This window comes from Sander lucioperca, chromosome 4 (genome assembly GCF_008315115.2).
Source record: "Sander lucioperca isolate FBNREF2018 chromosome 4, SLUC_FBN_1.2, whole genome shotgun sequence".
Classification (NCBI taxonomy): Eukaryota; Metazoa; Chordata; class Actinopteri; order Perciformes; family Percidae; genus Sander; species Sander lucioperca.
The window spans coordinates 34,175,609-34,194,723 of NC_050176.1; the positions used below are offsets into that span (position 1 = coordinate 34,175,609).

At 40.8% G+C, this 19,115-nt stretch overlaps 1 protein-coding gene across 7 annotated transcripts in view; it reads left to right on the plus strand.

Annotated features, from left to right (window-relative positions):
* The first annotated feature begins 3,716 nt into the window (after positions 1–3,716).
* dclk2a (doublecortin-like kinase 2a) overlaps positions 3,717–19,115 on the plus strand; it is a 49,426-nt gene continuing 34,027 nt past the window's right edge. For 5 of the 7 annotated variants that reach the window (XM_036000097.1, XM_036000099.1, XM_036000098.1 and 2 more), the window contains exons 1-2: positions 3,719–4,618; positions 13,232–13,569. In XM_036000097.1, coding sequence (XP_035855990.1) covers positions 4,213–4,618; positions 13,232–13,569 — 744 coding nt within the window. In that variant the 5' untranslated portion in view covers positions 3,719–4,212. Of the gene's footprint in view, positions 4,619–13,231; positions 13,570–19,115 lie in introns of all 7 variants that reach the window. The other 2 variants (XR_004897026.1, XM_036000100.1) reach the window with 1 other exon arrangement.

Consider the following 19,115-nt stretch of genomic DNA (forward strand, 5'->3'; position numbering starts at 1 on the left):
GTGGGTTCTTCTGCACCCCTCTGAAAATCACCACCCTATAATACTGAAGGGGTTTCCATGCCCCTGTGATCCTGGGAGCTGGGTTGTCAGAGGCTCAAAAGCTCCTTGTAGGGTCTCTGAAGGCAAATTGGTCCCTGGGTTAGGCAAACCGGGGCCCCCTTACAGTGCCAGGCACAGACAGGCGAAGGTGGGATGTTACCGCTTGTAGATTCCATAGTTGCGCTTAGGGACTTCAGCACTCATGTGGGTGACAAGTTGACGAAAAAACTGGGAATAGAATAATTGGGAAGAATGGCCTGATCTGAACATGAGTGTTGTTTTATTAAAGGACTTCTATGCTAGACATGAGCTGTTGTATAAAAAAATAATGTTCATTATAATTTTACCTAAAACCAAAACTTTGTTTTTGTATTATACGATCTGCAGCCATAGTTGTCAACTGATCACTGAATAAATTGCTGGATTCATTCAGTTAACCCATACACTGTATGTAGTGAGGATGAACTGGGAACATCTGGCTAAAGCCACTGTCTTCATCTGTGAAGACTTCATCTCCTCCCTCCGAAGGAATTTCCCTGCATCCCAGTAATGGTTGAGGATATGTAGTCCCAGTTGATAGTGTACAAGCCTCCGATGCAAAGGTGGTTACTCTGAGTTGTGGCCTGAAAGTCATCGGTGCCTGTTGGTGCAGTAATCCAAAATCCCACCAGTTGGTATCAGTGGTGAAAGATGTAGGCAAAGTGAGGCAGACGTATCACCTAAGCCTTACCAGGGTTCTGGGTAGGAGGCTGTTGTCATACTCCAGATTCAGGACCAATAAAGTTTGCCCCTTCAATCTATATGTGTTTTGAGGACTTTGGTTTGGTAAAAGTTAAGTAAAATACTTGGCCTGTTGCCTGTTGCATTGTCATAAACTTCATAAATCTTACGCTTCTGTATCTCTGCACTGTTATACAATGATCTGGACTTTTTTAAACAAAGTTTTGTTCATGTGAACAATCAATTTGAATCGTCACTTTTTAGTTGCAAATGTTCACACATCCTCCCAATCATTTTATATTCAGTAAGAAATCTGTGTTTCTAATAGTTGAAGCAAAACATAGAATTCCCCATCCCCCTCATTTAGTGTTCATTGGTGAACACTAGAGGGCATCGGAGTATTTTCCTTTTCTCTTTCAACTTCTCCAGATCGGACAGAAATTACTTTAACCTTGATCTCATGAAAAGAAAACAACCATCACATGCTTTGCATTGTTTCCTTAAGAGTGGATTGTTTTGCTAAGTGATTTTCATACAAATGCCTGAGGAGAATTATTCCCCAAATCCCTCATAAACTGTATTATATACAGTCAGAGAAGGCTTAAGTCTTATCGCCAACCTTTTAATTTAGAAAGAGGGATGAGGGATTTTCTGCTTTGTCATTCTGTACAGGATTTCCCTCTGCCGGGGGGAAGAGTATTTCCTATTTGCTTTCTGCTCAGCGACTTCCTCACACAAAGGCTGCTCAAACAATACATCCAACACAGCTGGCTTTCAGTTTGAAGAATTCCTAAGATGTTGCTCATTGGTGGTATTTATATAGATTTGAATAAAATGAGCAAATAAAAAAATGATTAATACATTAATAAAACCTTGGAAAATTAGACAGATAACGTCACTTACATTATTTAGTTTCTGTTCACTCAAAACCTAATTTCCTCTTCAAATACACGACCTGTGATAATGTGTTTGTAATGTGATTTTTCTTGTTCTTTTTGACACTACTGTGTGATTTTATATTATTATGTAATAACAACTAACACAAGACATCTACTATAAAGTTACTGTTTGCTGATGTTGTTCAAGGTTTGTTTACATTAGTCATGCTTGTAAAAGCAGTATAAAACTGTCTTGTATTTTAAATTAGGATCAGTTCTCATAGACAAAATGATGGTTTTTCATTTATGAGGGAACTCTTCTAATATATATGTGACTTTACTTGTACATTTTATGCTCAAAAAGTTACCGATTGGCCTTCAAAAACGGTCTTGTCCCTAATGAATGCCTTTAATATGTGACAAAGATAGGCTTATTAGTTTCTGCTATGCTGGCTTCAGGAATTAGGCTACTGTAGTTAAAAAGTGGGTTAACTCATCTCCAGTCTGCCTGTTACTACTGTTTGCCCTGCTTTTTTGGCAAGCCGCAGTGACCGTGTGGCTCAGATCCGTGCTGTACTGCACCAGGTGGTGATGCAGGTATGTAAGAGCTTGGCAGGGAATGGCGATGAGGTTCAGCCAGGTGGTAAAATAAAATAAAACTGGCTTTGGCCTGCACAGTATAATCCAGGCTCACGATTTGGCAGACACAGAAAGCACAGCTTAGTATTTGCTGCACTCTGCAACACAGCCATACTGTATTCATGTCCGATTCAAACATAACTGTCTACGTATGTATACAGTATCTTTCTATGTGTATGCTACATGCATATACTTAGTGTGATTATTTTGTGCTTGTATCTTATGTATAGATCAATACATTTCTCAATTAGCAATTTATCAATCTTGAGTGCAATTCATTTTTGTCTTACTAGCTGACTGTTCAAACAATGTCATTTTTAGTAGCTTTTTGGGTATACACTTTTTAAATTTTGCAGTTATGTGATACAATTTGTTGATATTGATATTGGTATTTCTCCAAATGGGTTTTTAGTGAGAATATTCTGTCACCAACAGTTGGTTTTCTTTATTCAGTTTAACATTTTGTTGTTATAGCAACCCCTATTGGCACAGTTACATACCAGCGGTAGTTTAACTGACCATTTTGTTCATGGATGTCAGATTCTTGTCCAAATTAATATTGACATATTTCATCTACTCCCCAAATGCCCCTGTTGGAGCATATGTAGTAAGTTTTATACTACTACTACTACTACTACTACTACTACTATTACTATTATACAGCTGTTTTGTGATTTAGGCCTACTGCTGCTAACCATAGACTGCTAACCAAACTAGACAGTTCAACTATGCTAGCAAGTTGTCTGAGGCTTATAATGTGTTGCTAACACAACACTACTAGATTACAGACTGTGTTGTACTTCCTATGTGGGCCTAATGGTAGCTTTTTTCCCCTGGCATGATGGACAATGAAGCTAAATGTGTAACTAGTCTATACTATTGTGAATCTCACCTTAGTTTCCTTGGAACTCCTTTTTACAAGACATTTGGTCTATCTATCGTTTATATCTTAATTTTTTTCAGATTTTTTATCAATAATCGTTCTTATAGCTTTTGTTTCAGTTGTTTTTAGTAAAACCCTCAAAAACCACTTGTTGATTTCAACCGTTATCATAGGGATATGAACAAATATTTGCTATATTTGCATGCTGCTTTTGACACATAATTAATTTGCCAAATGAATGAATGTAAATGAAATACCCCTAAACGTTATCCTATAGCCTATTATAATATTTCTATAGTAAATTATAGTTTACCTGTGTTGTTGTTTCTAACCTCTGTATTGTCACCCACAATGTACAGACTCTACCTGTGTATGTATATCCAAGAAAAACTTTCTCTGGTATTCCTAACACATTTTAGGTCATCGAGGATGAGTGTGTAGACTTCATTGTTTCCAGGTCGTGAATTTATTAGCAGAACAATAGAGAGCATTAGGACCCTGAGGCGGGGAGGGCTTCCCCCACTCTCACTATCCATTGATTTGACAGTTTAAGCGACCGACGCGACCAGTCAGAGGAAGGGTCTGAGGTGGAGAAGGAGGCGGCTTGCGGTGTTTGGTGCGGTGCACTTAAGTTTTGTAAAATTGGTTCGTTGTTTGAAAGCCAACCGGGAGGACCACTGCAATGTCTGTCAAACACAGCTGCTCCTTATTCGACACGTTTTCAACAGGATAATCCCGAGCCGGCGTTTGGATTTTTGCTCCTGCTCTATTATTGTAGGTAGAGAAATCAATTCATCGAATCAGTCAGGTCGGGATTCATTTTCTTTTTAATTTCTCGACTCGTTTCTTATTTTGGGAGTGCCGTGTTTTAGCGTTTGGACTTGTCACGAGTAACCGGTGCAGCAACACAGAGTACTGGATCGCAGACTGGAGACTCGCACGTGTATCCTTCCTCCGGCTGCAGGCGCATCGATCCTTAAGCACTCTGGATAAAAGTTGTATTTTTTCTGTTTGGGATTTCGTTTTAATCAGGCAGATAAACAGCCAAATAACATGTCGCTCAGCAGAAGTATTGAATTTGAACACTTTGAGGAACGAGAGAAGCCGCACCGGACACCGAGGGCCAATTCGGGCTCCGGGTCCCAGTCAGGCTCCAGAGGCAACGGTCTGGTCCCCAGCCCGGCGCACAGCGCGCACTGTAGTTTCTACCGCACACGCACTCTCCAGTCCCTCACGTCCGAGAAAAAAGCCAGAAAGGTGCGATTTTATCGCAATGGAGATCGGTATTTTAAAGGTTTGGTGTATGCCGTGTCTAACGACCGGTTCAGGTCTCTGGATGCTCTGCTCATGGAGCTCACGAGGTCCCTGTCGGACAATGTCAACCTTCCCCAAGGAGTCCGGACGTTATATGCCTTGGATGGAGGCAGGAGAATCACCAGTCTGGATGAGTTAGTAGAGGGTAAGGGTTATCATGGATGTAGCAACCCCCTCATGTGTCCACAAATCATGAAACAGGCTCAATACTTGATTAAATTGATTCAGACTTGCAATCAATTGCATGTCTGAATCAATTACATTTCATAAAAGCTAGGTTCTGCCTTGAGTATTGGCAAATGGCCCATGTAAATATACACTGATATAGCCTCAGGCAAGTTAAGCCACAAGTTTAAAAGGCCACTGAAAGCATATTCACATTTTTAAGAGTTGGCATGTTATGCCTCTTGATGCTGTCTACTTTGTGTATTTAAGATCATTGCACCTTTGTGCAGAGATCTACTGTACTTGATGCTTTCAAATTATCTTTTAAGGACATTACAGTATAATGGATGCAATGCAGAGCCTCCCTTGCATCATTTGCATCATTGACATAACTGTTCTGACATGTTTGACCCAGTGCCTTGCATGTAGACAAGAAGACTTCCTCAGTGCAGCTTTAGTTCTGCATAGGCTGCTGCTAATGTGAATCCGTGCCCATTGATCTCAGCTGGACTCTTTCACTCTCTCCCCTCTTTAGGATGCATTTGTGGTGAGCTGAGTTTGTGTGGGCTTGAAAGTGCCTTGTGTAGCTCTAGTGCAATTCTGCCTGGGACTGAATGTGGGATGAATGTGTATGTTGTTGTAGGGTCTATTGGCTGTTAAAGTCTGTTAAATTGATCTCACCCTTGGGGCTTGAAAGATGGTTTCCCTCCCCCATCCAGTATCTGTTCATTGCTTGCAGTGCTGGGGTTTGAAATAATTGTGTTGAATACTGGAAATGTGATTTAAAAATTTGGAAAATATGATAAAGTCATCATTTATTAATTAAAAGTTGAATTTTAAATGTAATAGCCACTAGTGAAGGTCTAACGCAGTCACAGATATAAGCTCATTTTAGTCAGTCAGTTTAGTTTTGGTAAGGACTTAGAGGACTGAGTGCATTAGCATACAAGTTAACCATTCCTGCAGTGTTACCCTGCAGGGACAGTGACCACTCAGTAATAAGTTAATCTTCATGTTCAGTCTTGGTGTTTGTCTGTCTGCACTGTGACCTGTTTGCAATCCTCTTTTAACATGAGAGGTTACGACTGTGCCACACACACTTGTCCACTGACCTCTTACTGCAGTCATTATTCTCGTATACTGGTCTATTTTCATCTCACATCCTCCTAAAACTTTAGACTCTGTGCTACACTAATTTCTTAAAGGAACACGCTGACTTATTGGGACTTTAGCTTATTCACTGTATCCCCCAGAGTTAGATAAGTCCATACATACCCTTCTCATCTCTGTGCGTGTCGTAACTCTGTCTGACGCCCCCACCGCTAGCCTCTCTTAGCACTGATCCTGGAGGTAACCTGCTCCATCTAGCCTACTGCTCCCAATAACTGACAAAATAACACCATCGTTTTCCTATTTACATGTTGTGATTTGTATAGTCACAGCGTGTACAAATAACAAGGTCACATGAGACACAGCCATCTTCTAACCGTATACAAATTGGGAACTATATTCTCAGAAGGCGAAGCACTGCTACTTGGGCGGAGTGATTAGTGCAACACCTGAAAAGCACCGTTGTTACTCTCTGCTCCTCACCACGGCGCTTCTCAGGTGCTGCATGCAAATCACTCCGCCCAAGTAGCAGAAGTAGCATTGCTTCGCCATCTGAGAATATAGTTCCCAGTATGTATACGGTTAGAAGATGGCTGTGTCTCATGTGACCTTGTTATTTGTACATGCTGTGACTATACAAATCACAACATGTCAATAGGAAAATGTTGGCGTTATTTTGTCACTTATTGGGAGCAGTAGGCTAGATGGAGCCGGTTACCTCCAGGATCTGTGCTAAGTGAGGCTAGCGGTGGGTGCGTCAGACAGAGTTACGACACGCACAGAGATGAGAAGGGTATGGACTTATCTAACTTTGGGGGATACTGTGAATAAGCTAAAGTCCCAATAAGTCGGTGTGTTCCTTTAAGCCACATCCCCTGAGTGACCGGGAAAGATTTAGGCCAGCGCCTGATCTGAATCCCGTATCATCACTAGTTGGCAATGTGAGCAAAAGTTTTTTTGCTGCATTAGATGTGATAGAGAGCATTCTGCCATTGCACTTCTGCACTTACAGGACACTGTTGCTAAATAAGGATCCTGGTTCATATATTCCAGACATCAGTACTGTCCAGAGTACTGATGCTTCACCAACTCATTTTGTCAGCGATTTCTTTGTTTTAAGGGTCCAATCACAAAAAGATACATTTTTATTCCTAGTTTTGTCTGGGAATGCAGATTACTAGTTTTTTTTAATCTGGGTTGTTGGGTATGTTTGAAGTCGTGGAAAACTGGGAAAGTGGGATGTCTCACATCAGCCAGTCCATCATTCAGAGTATTGAAACCAAATATAATGTGTTATATTGTCAATGTACAATTAATTTACCCTCACACTTCCAACTTTGCAATCACACAACCGCCTTGAGTTGTCCAATGACTTGAACTCATGCAAGTCATATACATGTAATTTTTCCATCCCATATTACATGAACACAGCATGAAATTAGCTGGTTCTCCTGAAGAACCCCAGTAGAGGTGTTTGCAGTTAGAAGTTGACAGAAGGATGAATGGAATTTCCTGCATGGTGCTCCAAGTATTGAGACATCTCCTTTTAAAACAATCAGCAACAATGTTCCAGTTGGATAATTCAGTGACCTCAATGGGGACAGTTTTGGCCATCTCTGACCTTGATTGCAACATGCTGCTGTGGATTATCCTGTAATGTGGATAGTAACTGGGACATTGGTTCTGGAAAGTCACATTCATATTGAGTTTTAGAATTAGATTAGATATTTTCTAATACTGTGAGCACCTCAATTGAATTTCCATTCAATCCAATTGTATTGTGGTAGTGGCCGAAGTCTCAGAGGCAGATATCTAAAAACATCAGCAAATGCGGCCAACTATCTTGATAACATGATGGGTAAGCGGGAAAGTTTTTCTTTTTATTTGAGCAGACTCAGACATGAGATGCACTGCAGGTGGGCCGTACACCAGTGTCTTGTCCTTTATTACTCACCCATCTAATGGACAGAGAGAGAGCACATTACTGCACAGCTCAGCAGTCTGCCTCCATTGATTGAGGCCTGCTGGGGCTCTTTTGTGTGCAAACCCAATAAGCACCATTCACATGTGTGTCCCTTATGTCTGGATGGGATTACTGAGCCAACCAGTCAACTAGTAGGGTTTTTCCATATTTGGGGAGGTGGTCGCGCCAAACCATTTCCTATAACTTCTTCACAATAAAACCATCCCGGTTCGGTTTGCCAGTGGAAGGCTTTAATGTAAGGTTTGGTTCTCATCACCAGTAACTTAACTGAAAATATAAATGGGAACACACAAATGAAACAAGATTAAGGTAGAAGATACAAAAGTACAGAGAGCTGAACACAGAGACTTTTAAAAACCAAGCGTTCTCTCTAGTCTCCAGCACAGACACACTTGAGTTCCGCTGCTGAGGACATAGCTAAGGGCCTACCAATCAGGGCCACACAGTCCGGCTCGGCATGTCTATCCCCTGCTGTGGGGCAGTAGTGGAAACGCATGTTATCATATTTTGGCTTGGCATGGCTAAAGTGGACTAACCTGGGCCCATGGAAGAATTTCATTGAACTGCTGTGCTAGTAGAAAACCACACTGGGAGCTAGCAGACACTGAACTGGGTTTAGAAAGAACTTTGTAGTTTACTATGTGGATATGTGGGGGTACATAACATGCTGACATAGGGATTCTAGTTGGGACAATAGCAAGTGTGCAAGCCAAGGGGTTTATTAGCAACAACTGGTATTAATAGCTTTGTTGAATTCATGAACTGTTTCTAAAAAGGGTAAACTTAAGAGCCTATCTAGCTAAAATAAATAAATAAAAAGAGATATAAACATAACTTTCTCTAATGTAGTGCAGCCATTCAAGAGGTACTTTCATTAAGTTGGGGAATTCACAGGAGACAGATTTAAAAAAAAAAAAAAAGAATGGTCAAATTAGACCCTCCATGCCTGGTAAATGCCCCAAGTTTGCTATGCGGGCTTTTTGTTTAGTTTCTAAGCCTATGCCAACATTACACCCTGATGACACCATCAAGGTTATTTTTTCAGACTTTGATGAGATTCCCTCTAGAGCCACAGAAGGCGTTATACAACTGTTTTCATAGGCTGAGTAGTACTCCTCATTAGTCGTGACTAGTAAATTGATCTTAATGTGTAAAATCGGGGTTAGGCCTAACCCTGTGCTGAGTGCAGTCACTAATTGCCAGACGCTATGTTGCTGTTGTCTTTGCTTTTATATCAGTATTGTTGTAATAGAGCCTCCAGGGCTAGCTTGCAGTTGAATTATTTGGGTTCAGTTAAAACCAACTTCTATAATGAATAATAATATAATGAACCCTAAAATAAAAGGAAATCAGGTTTTCGTTGTTTTTATAAAATCTGAATTTTTATTTAATTGTTCAAATATTGTGAATGATCAAGATTTGTTATTGTTGCTTGGAAAATTTCAGTTTTAAATCATTTTGATTTCAATATCTGTGTTTTAATAAATTGGTGTATGGCTCCAGGCTAAAACTGAGCTGCCTCATGAATATATTCTAGATAGATGGTCCTCTGTGTCTTGGTAGTAATATGCCTATACATTATACTCTTTCTTGGATAGAAGAACAAACAGGACATAGACAAATTTGACATTTTTGGTATAAACTGTAATATGTGGCCTAATGGTATGTGTGCCCAGGGAAACTGTGTGCTGGCCATGCCTTAGACTACAGTGGTGAATATCAAGTCAGTAAAATAGAAGACTATGCATGCTGAGATTATCATTGTATCATGGGGTCACTTCATTGTTTTGGTGATGATATATTGCCTTAATATTAACACTGTTTTATGATTCCCACTGCCATCGCTTGGGTTTTGGATTGGTGACAGATGTGAGACCACTGCAGTAAAAACTGCTGGACTGGTTAGACAGCTCTATTACGGCTGACCTCATCTGTTGTCCACATGAGGACAGCAGCCAGTGGCGGCTGGTTGGGGCTCCCCTCACACCACCAAGGGATGTTGCACCTGAGATCCCTGCACCTCAGGGAATAGACTTGTCACCAGTCACCATCTGAGGACATTATAGTATTCTGTCACTGTCCCACAGATGAATGACAGCCCCAGTTATATTTTGTTTTAGTTCTGAGCCATAACTCAGTCCCCCCAGCTGTGGCCTAGCCTTTTAATTAGCCTTTGGTTAATTGCAAGCTTAATAAAACCAGGTATCGTGGGACACACGTCTCATGGCCTTCTTTCACTGCAGCTCCATTCGTTTGTTTTTACACACATCAGATAACTAACATTTCACAGATTGATTGGATTTGATACTGTCAGTAAAAATGTGTGTTTACCAAAAGCTACAGAACACAAAACAGCAAGCTTTTTCAAGTTGTAAACCAATACATTTCTAAAGGTATGTACAGTTATAGGATTATATGCAGCTTATAAACTAGCATGTGTTTCTACAGTTCTACTAATGACCCAGAGACGCAGACATACAGTCATGACACATTTTAAGAAGCTACACATTTTCAGTTTCTCAATTTGTGAGTGCTATTCTTTTCTTTGATAGCTTTGATGAGACATTGTGTGATCGTTTTCATCTAGCCCTGTACATATCTTCACTGAAAAACAGTGGTTATTTGCTAGAACAGAATTTACAGTATATTTAATATATAATGCTTTTGGAAGTGTCTGTTAAAGGTGCCATAGGTAGGATTGCGAAGATCCAGGACTTAGCCAAAAAATGTGAACATTGACAACTTGTCAGTCCCTCCCCTCTTTCCACTAAAGCCCAAAACGGTCTCCTAAGCCCCTCCCCCCACAAGGGAGAATGAATGCGTGTGCATGAGCAGTGATTGACACGCAGTTAGACACCCCCCTGGCCCTGATTGGTGCATCTGAACAGGGAGCTGTGGATTTTTGCAAATCACACTACAGGCTGGAGGTGGTGCCAGAGGAGCCAGATTTTTTTAATTACCTGCTTCATGTAGTTCTACTCGAACATAGGGTCAGTTTCATCAAATATGACAGAAAGTTAGTTTTATAAGTCTTACCTACTGCACCTTTAAGCACAAGTTGATTCTGAGAGACGGCCATGTGTTCGTGGACATTTAAATTTGTAGCATGTACATGAAGTATCTGTTTATTTCCCTCTTACTCAGAGTAGAACAGAACAGCATTGAGTTTCTCAGCCAATGCTCAGACTTCAAAACAATCACCAGACATTCCTGCTGTGGTTTTCATGTATCGGCCAAGCCCCTGTATTGTCACATGACTTTGTTCTTCAGGGGAAAAAATTGCGTGTTAACTGTAGGAAAGGAATGCTGGCAGATAAAACAAAATGCATTGCTTTGGAGGGAGGCCAATGCAGCAGTTCAACAGCTGAAAGGGAGAGAGGACAGTGTTACACTGGCCTGGCCTCTCAATGTGCCTTTTTGTTTCAACTGAGGAACGTTAACTATTTGTTGTTCCACAGATTCTTCTAATGCCATGTGGAAGCAGTATTTTATGATACATACCATACGTGTCATGTGAATTCTGATGTATTGCATGTACATAGGGGAGCAACTACCCAGTGTAAGAGGGGTATGCGGCAACAATTTTGGCGCCCCCCCCCACCCCCAAAATAAAAATAAATAAACAACAACAAGTAAATAAGTGTGCCGGACATCATCATGTATGGGGTTTAAATAATAAAGGTTTATTTATTTATTTATTATTTATTTAAGTATATCAGCCACTGTAGGCCTAGCATAATTATAAATAATGATATATATATATATATATATAAAAATTTATTTTATTTTCATTATAATAAATAAATCATCATAGATGGCATTCGAGCATATGCGTTGTGGATGTTTAAATTTGCGTTCTGATTTGTTTACTACGTCCCCGCTGTCAGACATAGGCTAATTGTTATATTTCCCACATCTGCCGGGTTTTGATACAGAAATGCATTTTTCATTTGCAATGGCAAGATTAGCCTAATAGCATATAACAAAACATGTTAAATTATTTCCATTTAGCATTAGAAGTAATCAGACTTCTTCTGTAAGCAACACTAACGTTAAAGTGAAAATTGAAACAAATGTGAGGAGAACTCGGAGCTTGAACTGGTCATTTACTTTTCTGTGGTCTAATAGAACTCCTACCTGATGTCATCACTGGTCTCATCTCTACTTGATGCCATCGCCGACCTCATGTCTGTCTCATTCACTCCTTGCCTGTGTTCTTTTCCACCAAGACATATTGTCAAACAAACATGTAAAATATTTGCCATATTAGTTTTTCCATATTAATAATATTAAGAAATTAATCAGTTGGTATCAAGTGGCTCCCCCTACACCTCCACCTAATGTTAGACCTACCTGTTGCCTTCCCTGTCTTTCCTGGTTCACCATCCTCACACCTGAATGAAATGAAAACCAATGAATGATGAAATTAACTCACTGTTAAATATAGCAGCCTAAATTCAATTCTTATCAGCCTAGTGATGGCATCTGATAAGACAACTATTATGCAGTAAGGTTGTGCTGCTGTTGAAATTACATTCACATTTCGGATTTTAAAAAGTACAAATATGGAGAGCCACTTAGAATAAAGAGAGAGATGTGACCCTGTCATTACAGCTTCCATGTCACCCAACAGATGTAACTATAGCCTGTATGTCTTGACAGCATAGCTATCATGAACAGCTAATGGTAAAACAAAATCTAATGATGATTCCATGGTAAACCAGAGTTATTGCATAAGTTATGTTTTCCAGCTTCTTGTCATTTATTGTACCTGCTACCTTATATTTATCAGTTATTTTACCTTAATAAAATTGAGATATGTCATGATTGGGATTGGTACCATAGGGTTAAAACCAAAATCTAAATGTAGCTATCAGCAACATTGGTTTGCATTAAGCTAGCCATAAACCCCACTTTAGCTGCTAGTGAGAACAATCTGTTAACATGAATGTTTGCAACCCTCCAAGTTTGGTAGCAAATATATGCATGATTCCATGGTAAACCCCCATTTGGCTGCTACATTCTCAGTGTTAGCAAACGCTAGCTAGTCTGTTAACATGAATATTTGCAAGCCTCCAAGCACAGACGTCACACTTTAAATCCTACCTGTTGCCTTTCACCATCCATTTATTTAACTGCTGTCGCATCCCTGGACATGCCATCTCTTTTTCCCTCTTTCTTTTTTTCTATTTTTAGCCCCCTGCTTTATCCATTTTTTTTCCATAGACGACAACTCACTACTCGTACGCTCGTACCTGCTCGCTCAGCGCTCACGGCGCTCACCCCGCTGAACGGACCCCCCCGCGCTTTAACCATCGCTTTGGCGCCCCAATGGTGCTGCGCCCCTATGCGCCGCATAAAGTGCATACCCACTTTTTACGCCACTGCATGTACATCCTGTGTGTGGTTTTCACAATATTTGATTTAATATTTTTTTAATATGTCTTAGATGGGGATATGGTTGGCAAGAGATAACTACCAACTTATTTCTTTCCCCAGGTGAGAGTTATGTGTGTGCCTCAAATGAACCCTTCCGACGTGTGGACTACAACAAGAATGTCAACCCCAACTGGTCAGTGGGCTGCAAGACCGGCACATCACGCTCCCTCTCCTCTCTCATCACGCTGAAGAACGAGTTGCAGCGTGAGTCCAAGGACTTCATCAAACCCAAACTAGTCACAGTCATCCGCAACGGTGTCAAACCCCGCAAGGCAGTACGGATACTGCTCAACAAGAAGACAGCACACTCCTTCGACCAGGTGCTCACTGACATCACAGATGCAATCAAGTTGGACTCTGGAGCTGTGAGGAGACTGTACACTTTGGAGGGCAAGCAGGTGAGTCTGTTATGATGCATGCGTGTTGTAGTTGAAAGGACTGGATGATAATGCAGCTCTGGTAATCACCCAGCAAACTCAAGCAAAACCAGCCAGTGAAACAAGGCCGATATCCATTAACTCCCTTACTAAAATGACATAACATGACAGTTGGTGGGAGATAGCTGTATTGTTTTCAGTGAGATGAGATTGTATAATGTGCATATGATAACCAGATGGAACAGCTAGGCTGAGCTTTTTAGGTAAAGGTTTTATCTCCCAAAAACGCTGTGATTTATAGGCTTCAGCTGTGTCAGCAGTCTAGGTAATTACACCCCATTTAATCATCCATACATAATTACACGCCACGATTATTTCAACAAGACACTAATGAATACACTTAAGAGTCAGGCCTTTTGCCATATCCATCAATGTAGCTTCCTCCCTACCTCAGACCCCCCCCCCCCTTTATTAAGCCATTTGAGATTTGTTTTTGCTATAATCCAATCCATCTGGGGCACATATATACTAATATTTCTCTCTGAAATTATCATTTGAGTGTCCCTGGTGTTTTGAGATGAGGTGAGTTTGAACACATGGTGCCCCTGATCAAAAATATTTATATTTTGTTGTCTCATGTGGGAGAAGTCTTAAATAATTCTTATTAATTGTAGTGTTTTATCTCTCATCTCACCGAATTATTTAACTTAACAGTGGTTTAAGGTAAGTAATGCAACAAAAGTACAGGGTCAAAATAAACTACAAATAAAGATATGTGGTTAGGTAGAATGGGATTAAAACATCTAAAAATATAGCAAGTCTACAAAAATAAGTTCCATGAAGTAATTTTTGTTCAAAGCTTGGCAGGAGCTTAAGTAAAGTTTAACCGAAGACATTAAACAGACCATAGGCTGGTGACAGGCTAAAGGTTTAAGGTTGTGTAAATGTCTGGCAGAACATTGAATACGAACATGAAGGACTTTGTCTAGATTAGTAAATAATAAAATAGATTAAGTTTGGGTCTTTTATTCAAATGAAAGAAAAAAGACTATTCAAGCTTAAATCAAAATAAAAGATTGCTCCCATATGTCAGGCAGCTGACTTCAAATTAAAGAACTTCTGAATTGTTTTACCTTGGATGCAGCTAACTGTTACACACTTCACATCACATTTCTTGAAACTGTTCATGTAAGTAGACAAGGTCATGTCTCTTTGCTCTGCCTTGCTCCAAACACAGCTGTTAATTACTCAAATAATGTTGTGTTTATTCATAAAATCAAGAAAAAATAGTTGGCTGGAAGTAACTATTACACTGGATACTTTATCAGCTGTATGGCTTCTATTTAAAAGCTAAGTATTGTTACATTTTCAAAGGGATTGAACTGCTGTGTTTTTAATTGACTACTTCACAGATACAGGGGTGTTGATAATTGATAAAATGCCCTTATTTTATTATTAAATGTCCAATATGTAATACTGACAGCTAGCGTTTAAAATAGTTACTGCAGTCCAAATTCAAAATACTGGAGAGAGTCGTCTCCCCCGGCCCCTCATCCCCAGCGTCAAAGTTCACAGGGTTAGCCAGGTTGCGAACACTAAACCCAACATCCCACAATGTCAATGTTAGGTTGATGCTAGTCTCGCATTGCCAGACATTACTCCATAAAAGCCTGTGCTCTCGCGGTGCTCTGTACCTGGCTGTCACCTTTTATCTAAATGTAACAACAACAACCTCTAAAAATGACCGCGACCTAGCGGTCAACTGTACCCAGGTCACCGTCTGTCGGCTATGGCCGCTGAACAGAACAAGGGGAAGAATTTCGGCAGGGGGGAGATTTTCGGTACTACTACTTTCCAGACCCCGTTATACAGCTTGTCCATGCACTGTATTATACATTATGGTTGCATGCCAGTTTGTAACCAAGTGGGAATCATACAGTCCAACATATAACCTTGAACTGGCGATGGTAACGTTAGCCACAAGAATATTCCATAATGTAACATAACGTTACATACATTGCAGAGCGACCTGTAAAGAACATAAGCTGTGTCCCAATCCAACAATTCAGGCTACAGGGTTACTTTAAATTGCATGTTTCCATTATGAGGAAGTCAAAGTTGAGGTTTCTGTCATATGTCCCATCATGATGGTTGTAAGCAGCCGTGGCTCGCCCGCTTGCCCGGTCCTCCGGTAACGTTAGCCTTTAGCATTTGTTAGCATGACGGCGTTAGAACCAGTTGGGATCACTTTACCAGCTGTGTCTCAATTTTTTTGCACAACATGAATGTTCAAATGACTAAAATTCCCATCGCTACTATGTTAGCAGTGATAGAAATTAATGAAGCTCAACGCTTAACGTACCTGTTTAGGAGGAAATTAGCCAAGTCGGTGTCCTTTTGGGCTCTAAACTGTCTCCATCCTTTAAATGCATCTCCAATATTTACCTGCGTTTTACCACGTCATGCAACTGTTTAGAAAGATGCCACTTTTTGTTTAGGTCAGGTACAATGAATCTATCTCTGTTAATCCATTTGTTTAATATCTGATGACATATTGTGGTAATTCTTTGGTTAAATACAGTAAATAGATTACATATTGGACCTTTTAATAATCCCAATTGGGCTTTAGGGTTAGAGTGAAACAATTTTCAAACCACTAAAAACTGAATTTACTGAGTAATAGTTAGGGTTGACATAAGGCTGTAACCACAAGGTGTAACAAAGAACAATCTCCTGTCATCAAATATTTAAAATCCTAATCTAATCCTAATCTGACAACCAAACCAGCTGATGTTTGCTTCCTGTGAGCCAACAGGAATCTTTCTAGGACAGACAGTCCAGACAAATGACTCATGACAACAGTGATGCTTTTCACCTCTGACAGGGCCAGCCCAGCATCCTTTCTGTCAAGCCAGCACTGTACAGGAGCACAGTTTCTAATGACTTGTTAGGATTATATAATAGTATGCATGACATCCCTGATTGGGGTTGTGGCCAAAGGAGTGTTTGAACCCACAGGAAGCAGTGCAACCTCAGTTCGTTGGTCTGTGTGACTGACTGCTGATAACGTTTAAAGTAAATTTATCTGTTTTCCTCTATCCTGTGTTTTTCTATCAAGGTTTCATCTGTGTTTATAGTAAACATGGTTGGGTGGGGACTCGGGAGACATGGTTTAACACACCTAAGATGGTAAATAATGTCTGATATGTTTAAAAACTTGGTACTGAAATAAATCATGGCCTAATAAATGCACCGCCCACAGCTGCACACCTTAATGCTTCTTGTAAGAATCCTGTTAGATTCTAATATAATACAATATATAATTCACTCCCATATCTTTCACATAAACCCTTGATGTGTCTGTATTTTCATCTCTTAGTAAATTCCAACTAGATCAGCTATGCAGACCAGCTGTTCATTCCAGGCATTTTACATTCTGGATTGCCACGAGGAGTGTTGCATTGGACTTTATGGGGTGCATTTAAGTACAGTAAGTTTGGTGCTTGTGATACATTTGTGATGTCCATCCTGTCTTACTAGCTATTGAGTAAAAACCATGTTGAGAGTTGACAATTTGACTTATCGTGAGAAGAGGCTGGCTTGTTATTAGACCGATTTCTTTTGAGGGTTTTTTCCTGGCCAGGCAGCTACAGTGTGCCAGACGGTGGCAGTTTGTTAAATGTTGTAAAGTCTTTGGGAATTTAACTTCTTTTGAGTGGTGAAACCAAAATTGCTTGTTCTAGTTTTTCAGCTGTCATTTAATCAGGTTTGCTGAGTAAAACCCAAAACAGGCCTACTTTTAAGCAATATAATGATGAAAATATTCAGAATGTACAATTATTTTATTGCATTCTGTGTCATATAGCCTTCGCTTGAAAGTTACACTCACTCTTATATTCTATGTCAGTTTGGAGCAACGACCCAGCCAGACATTGGAAAGACAGTGAGTGTGTGTTCTTGCCATAATGTCTCATTCACTACTTTGAAAAAGGACTGTTTGCTTTAGACTCTCTTGGCCTCAACAGGACTGTCTCAGAATTGAGACAGTCTAATTTAGAGATTAACGCATTAAGCCTGTAATGTGACCCTGAGACCAGAGCTGGACACCTGACAATACCCTGTCCATGATAATAAGTCAGTTCAGTTTGAAGTACGTAGGGGCTTTTGTTAACATAGGCTTAATCTTATAAATTCCCAGTGCAAAAATAAATCTGACAACACAGTCTTTATTTCTAAATACTGCCTACTTAGAGAATTGAGTGGAAAAGCATTAACTTTAATCTTTTTACTTTCCCCTGTCCTCTGCTCCCCTCTGCTTGAAGAGGAGGTAACACTCTCCCAGACCAAACATGTCTCAATAATAGCTTTACTCGTTTGGATCCCTCTGTCATGGAGCCTCCCTACCTTGATAAGCCTCTTTTCACATGTGAAAAAACATGTGTGGCTAGACAAACTAATGGATGTTTCCCATATCATCGCAGCCCTGTAAAAATCATCCATCCATCTTCGTCCGCTTATCCGGTAACGGGTCGCGGGGGTAGCAGCTCCAGCAGGGGACCCCAAACTTCCCTTTCCCGAGCCACATTAACCAACTCCGACTGGGGGATCCCGAGGCGTTCCCAGGCCAGGTTGGAGATATAATCCCTCCACCTAGTCCTGGGTCTTCCCCGAGGCCTCCTCCCAGCTGGACGTGCCTGGAACACCTCCCTAGGGAGGCGCCCAGGGGGCATCCTTACCAGATGCCCGAACCACCTCAACTGGCTCCTTTCGACGCGAAGGAGCAGCGGCTCTACTCCGAGCTCCTCACGGATGACTGAGCTTCTCACCCTATCTCTAAGGGAGACGCCAGCCACCCTCCTGAGGAAACCCATTTCGGCCGCTTGTACCCTGGATCTCGTTCTTTCGGTCATGACCCAGCTTTCATGACCATAGGTGAGGGTAGGAACGAAAACTGACCGGTAGATCGAGAGCTTTGCCTTCTGGCTCAGCTCTCTTTTCGTCACAACGGTGCGATAAATTGAATGTAATACCGCACCCGCTGCGCCGATTCTCCGACCAATCTCCTGCTCCATTGTCCCCTCACTCGCAAACAAGACCCCAAGGTACTTGAACTCCTTCACTTGGGGTAAGGACTCATTCCCTACCTGGAGAAAGCACTCCATCGGTTTCCTGCTGAGAACCATGGCCTCCGATTTAGAGGTGCTGATCCTCATCCCAACCGCTTCACACTCGGCTGCGAACCGATCCAGTGAGTGCTGAAGGTCACAGGCCGATGATGCCATCAGGACCACATCATCCGTAAAAATCATGTATTTTCAAAACTTTTCATGAGCTAAGAAAAGCTTTTCGAAACGTTTTCGTCGCTGTAACAATTTCTGTCAATCCGATGAGAATGATTTATTTAGCTTGACAATTAGGAGGCTTTTCCACCAAGTTACATTTGATTCATTGGACAGCAACAAAATTGCACCTTGACCTATAAATGTGTGTCCTTATCAGAGCCTGACTGATATGGGATTTCTGATACCCATACTGATTTTAGAGGTGAAAGATTCACAGTTTACCAG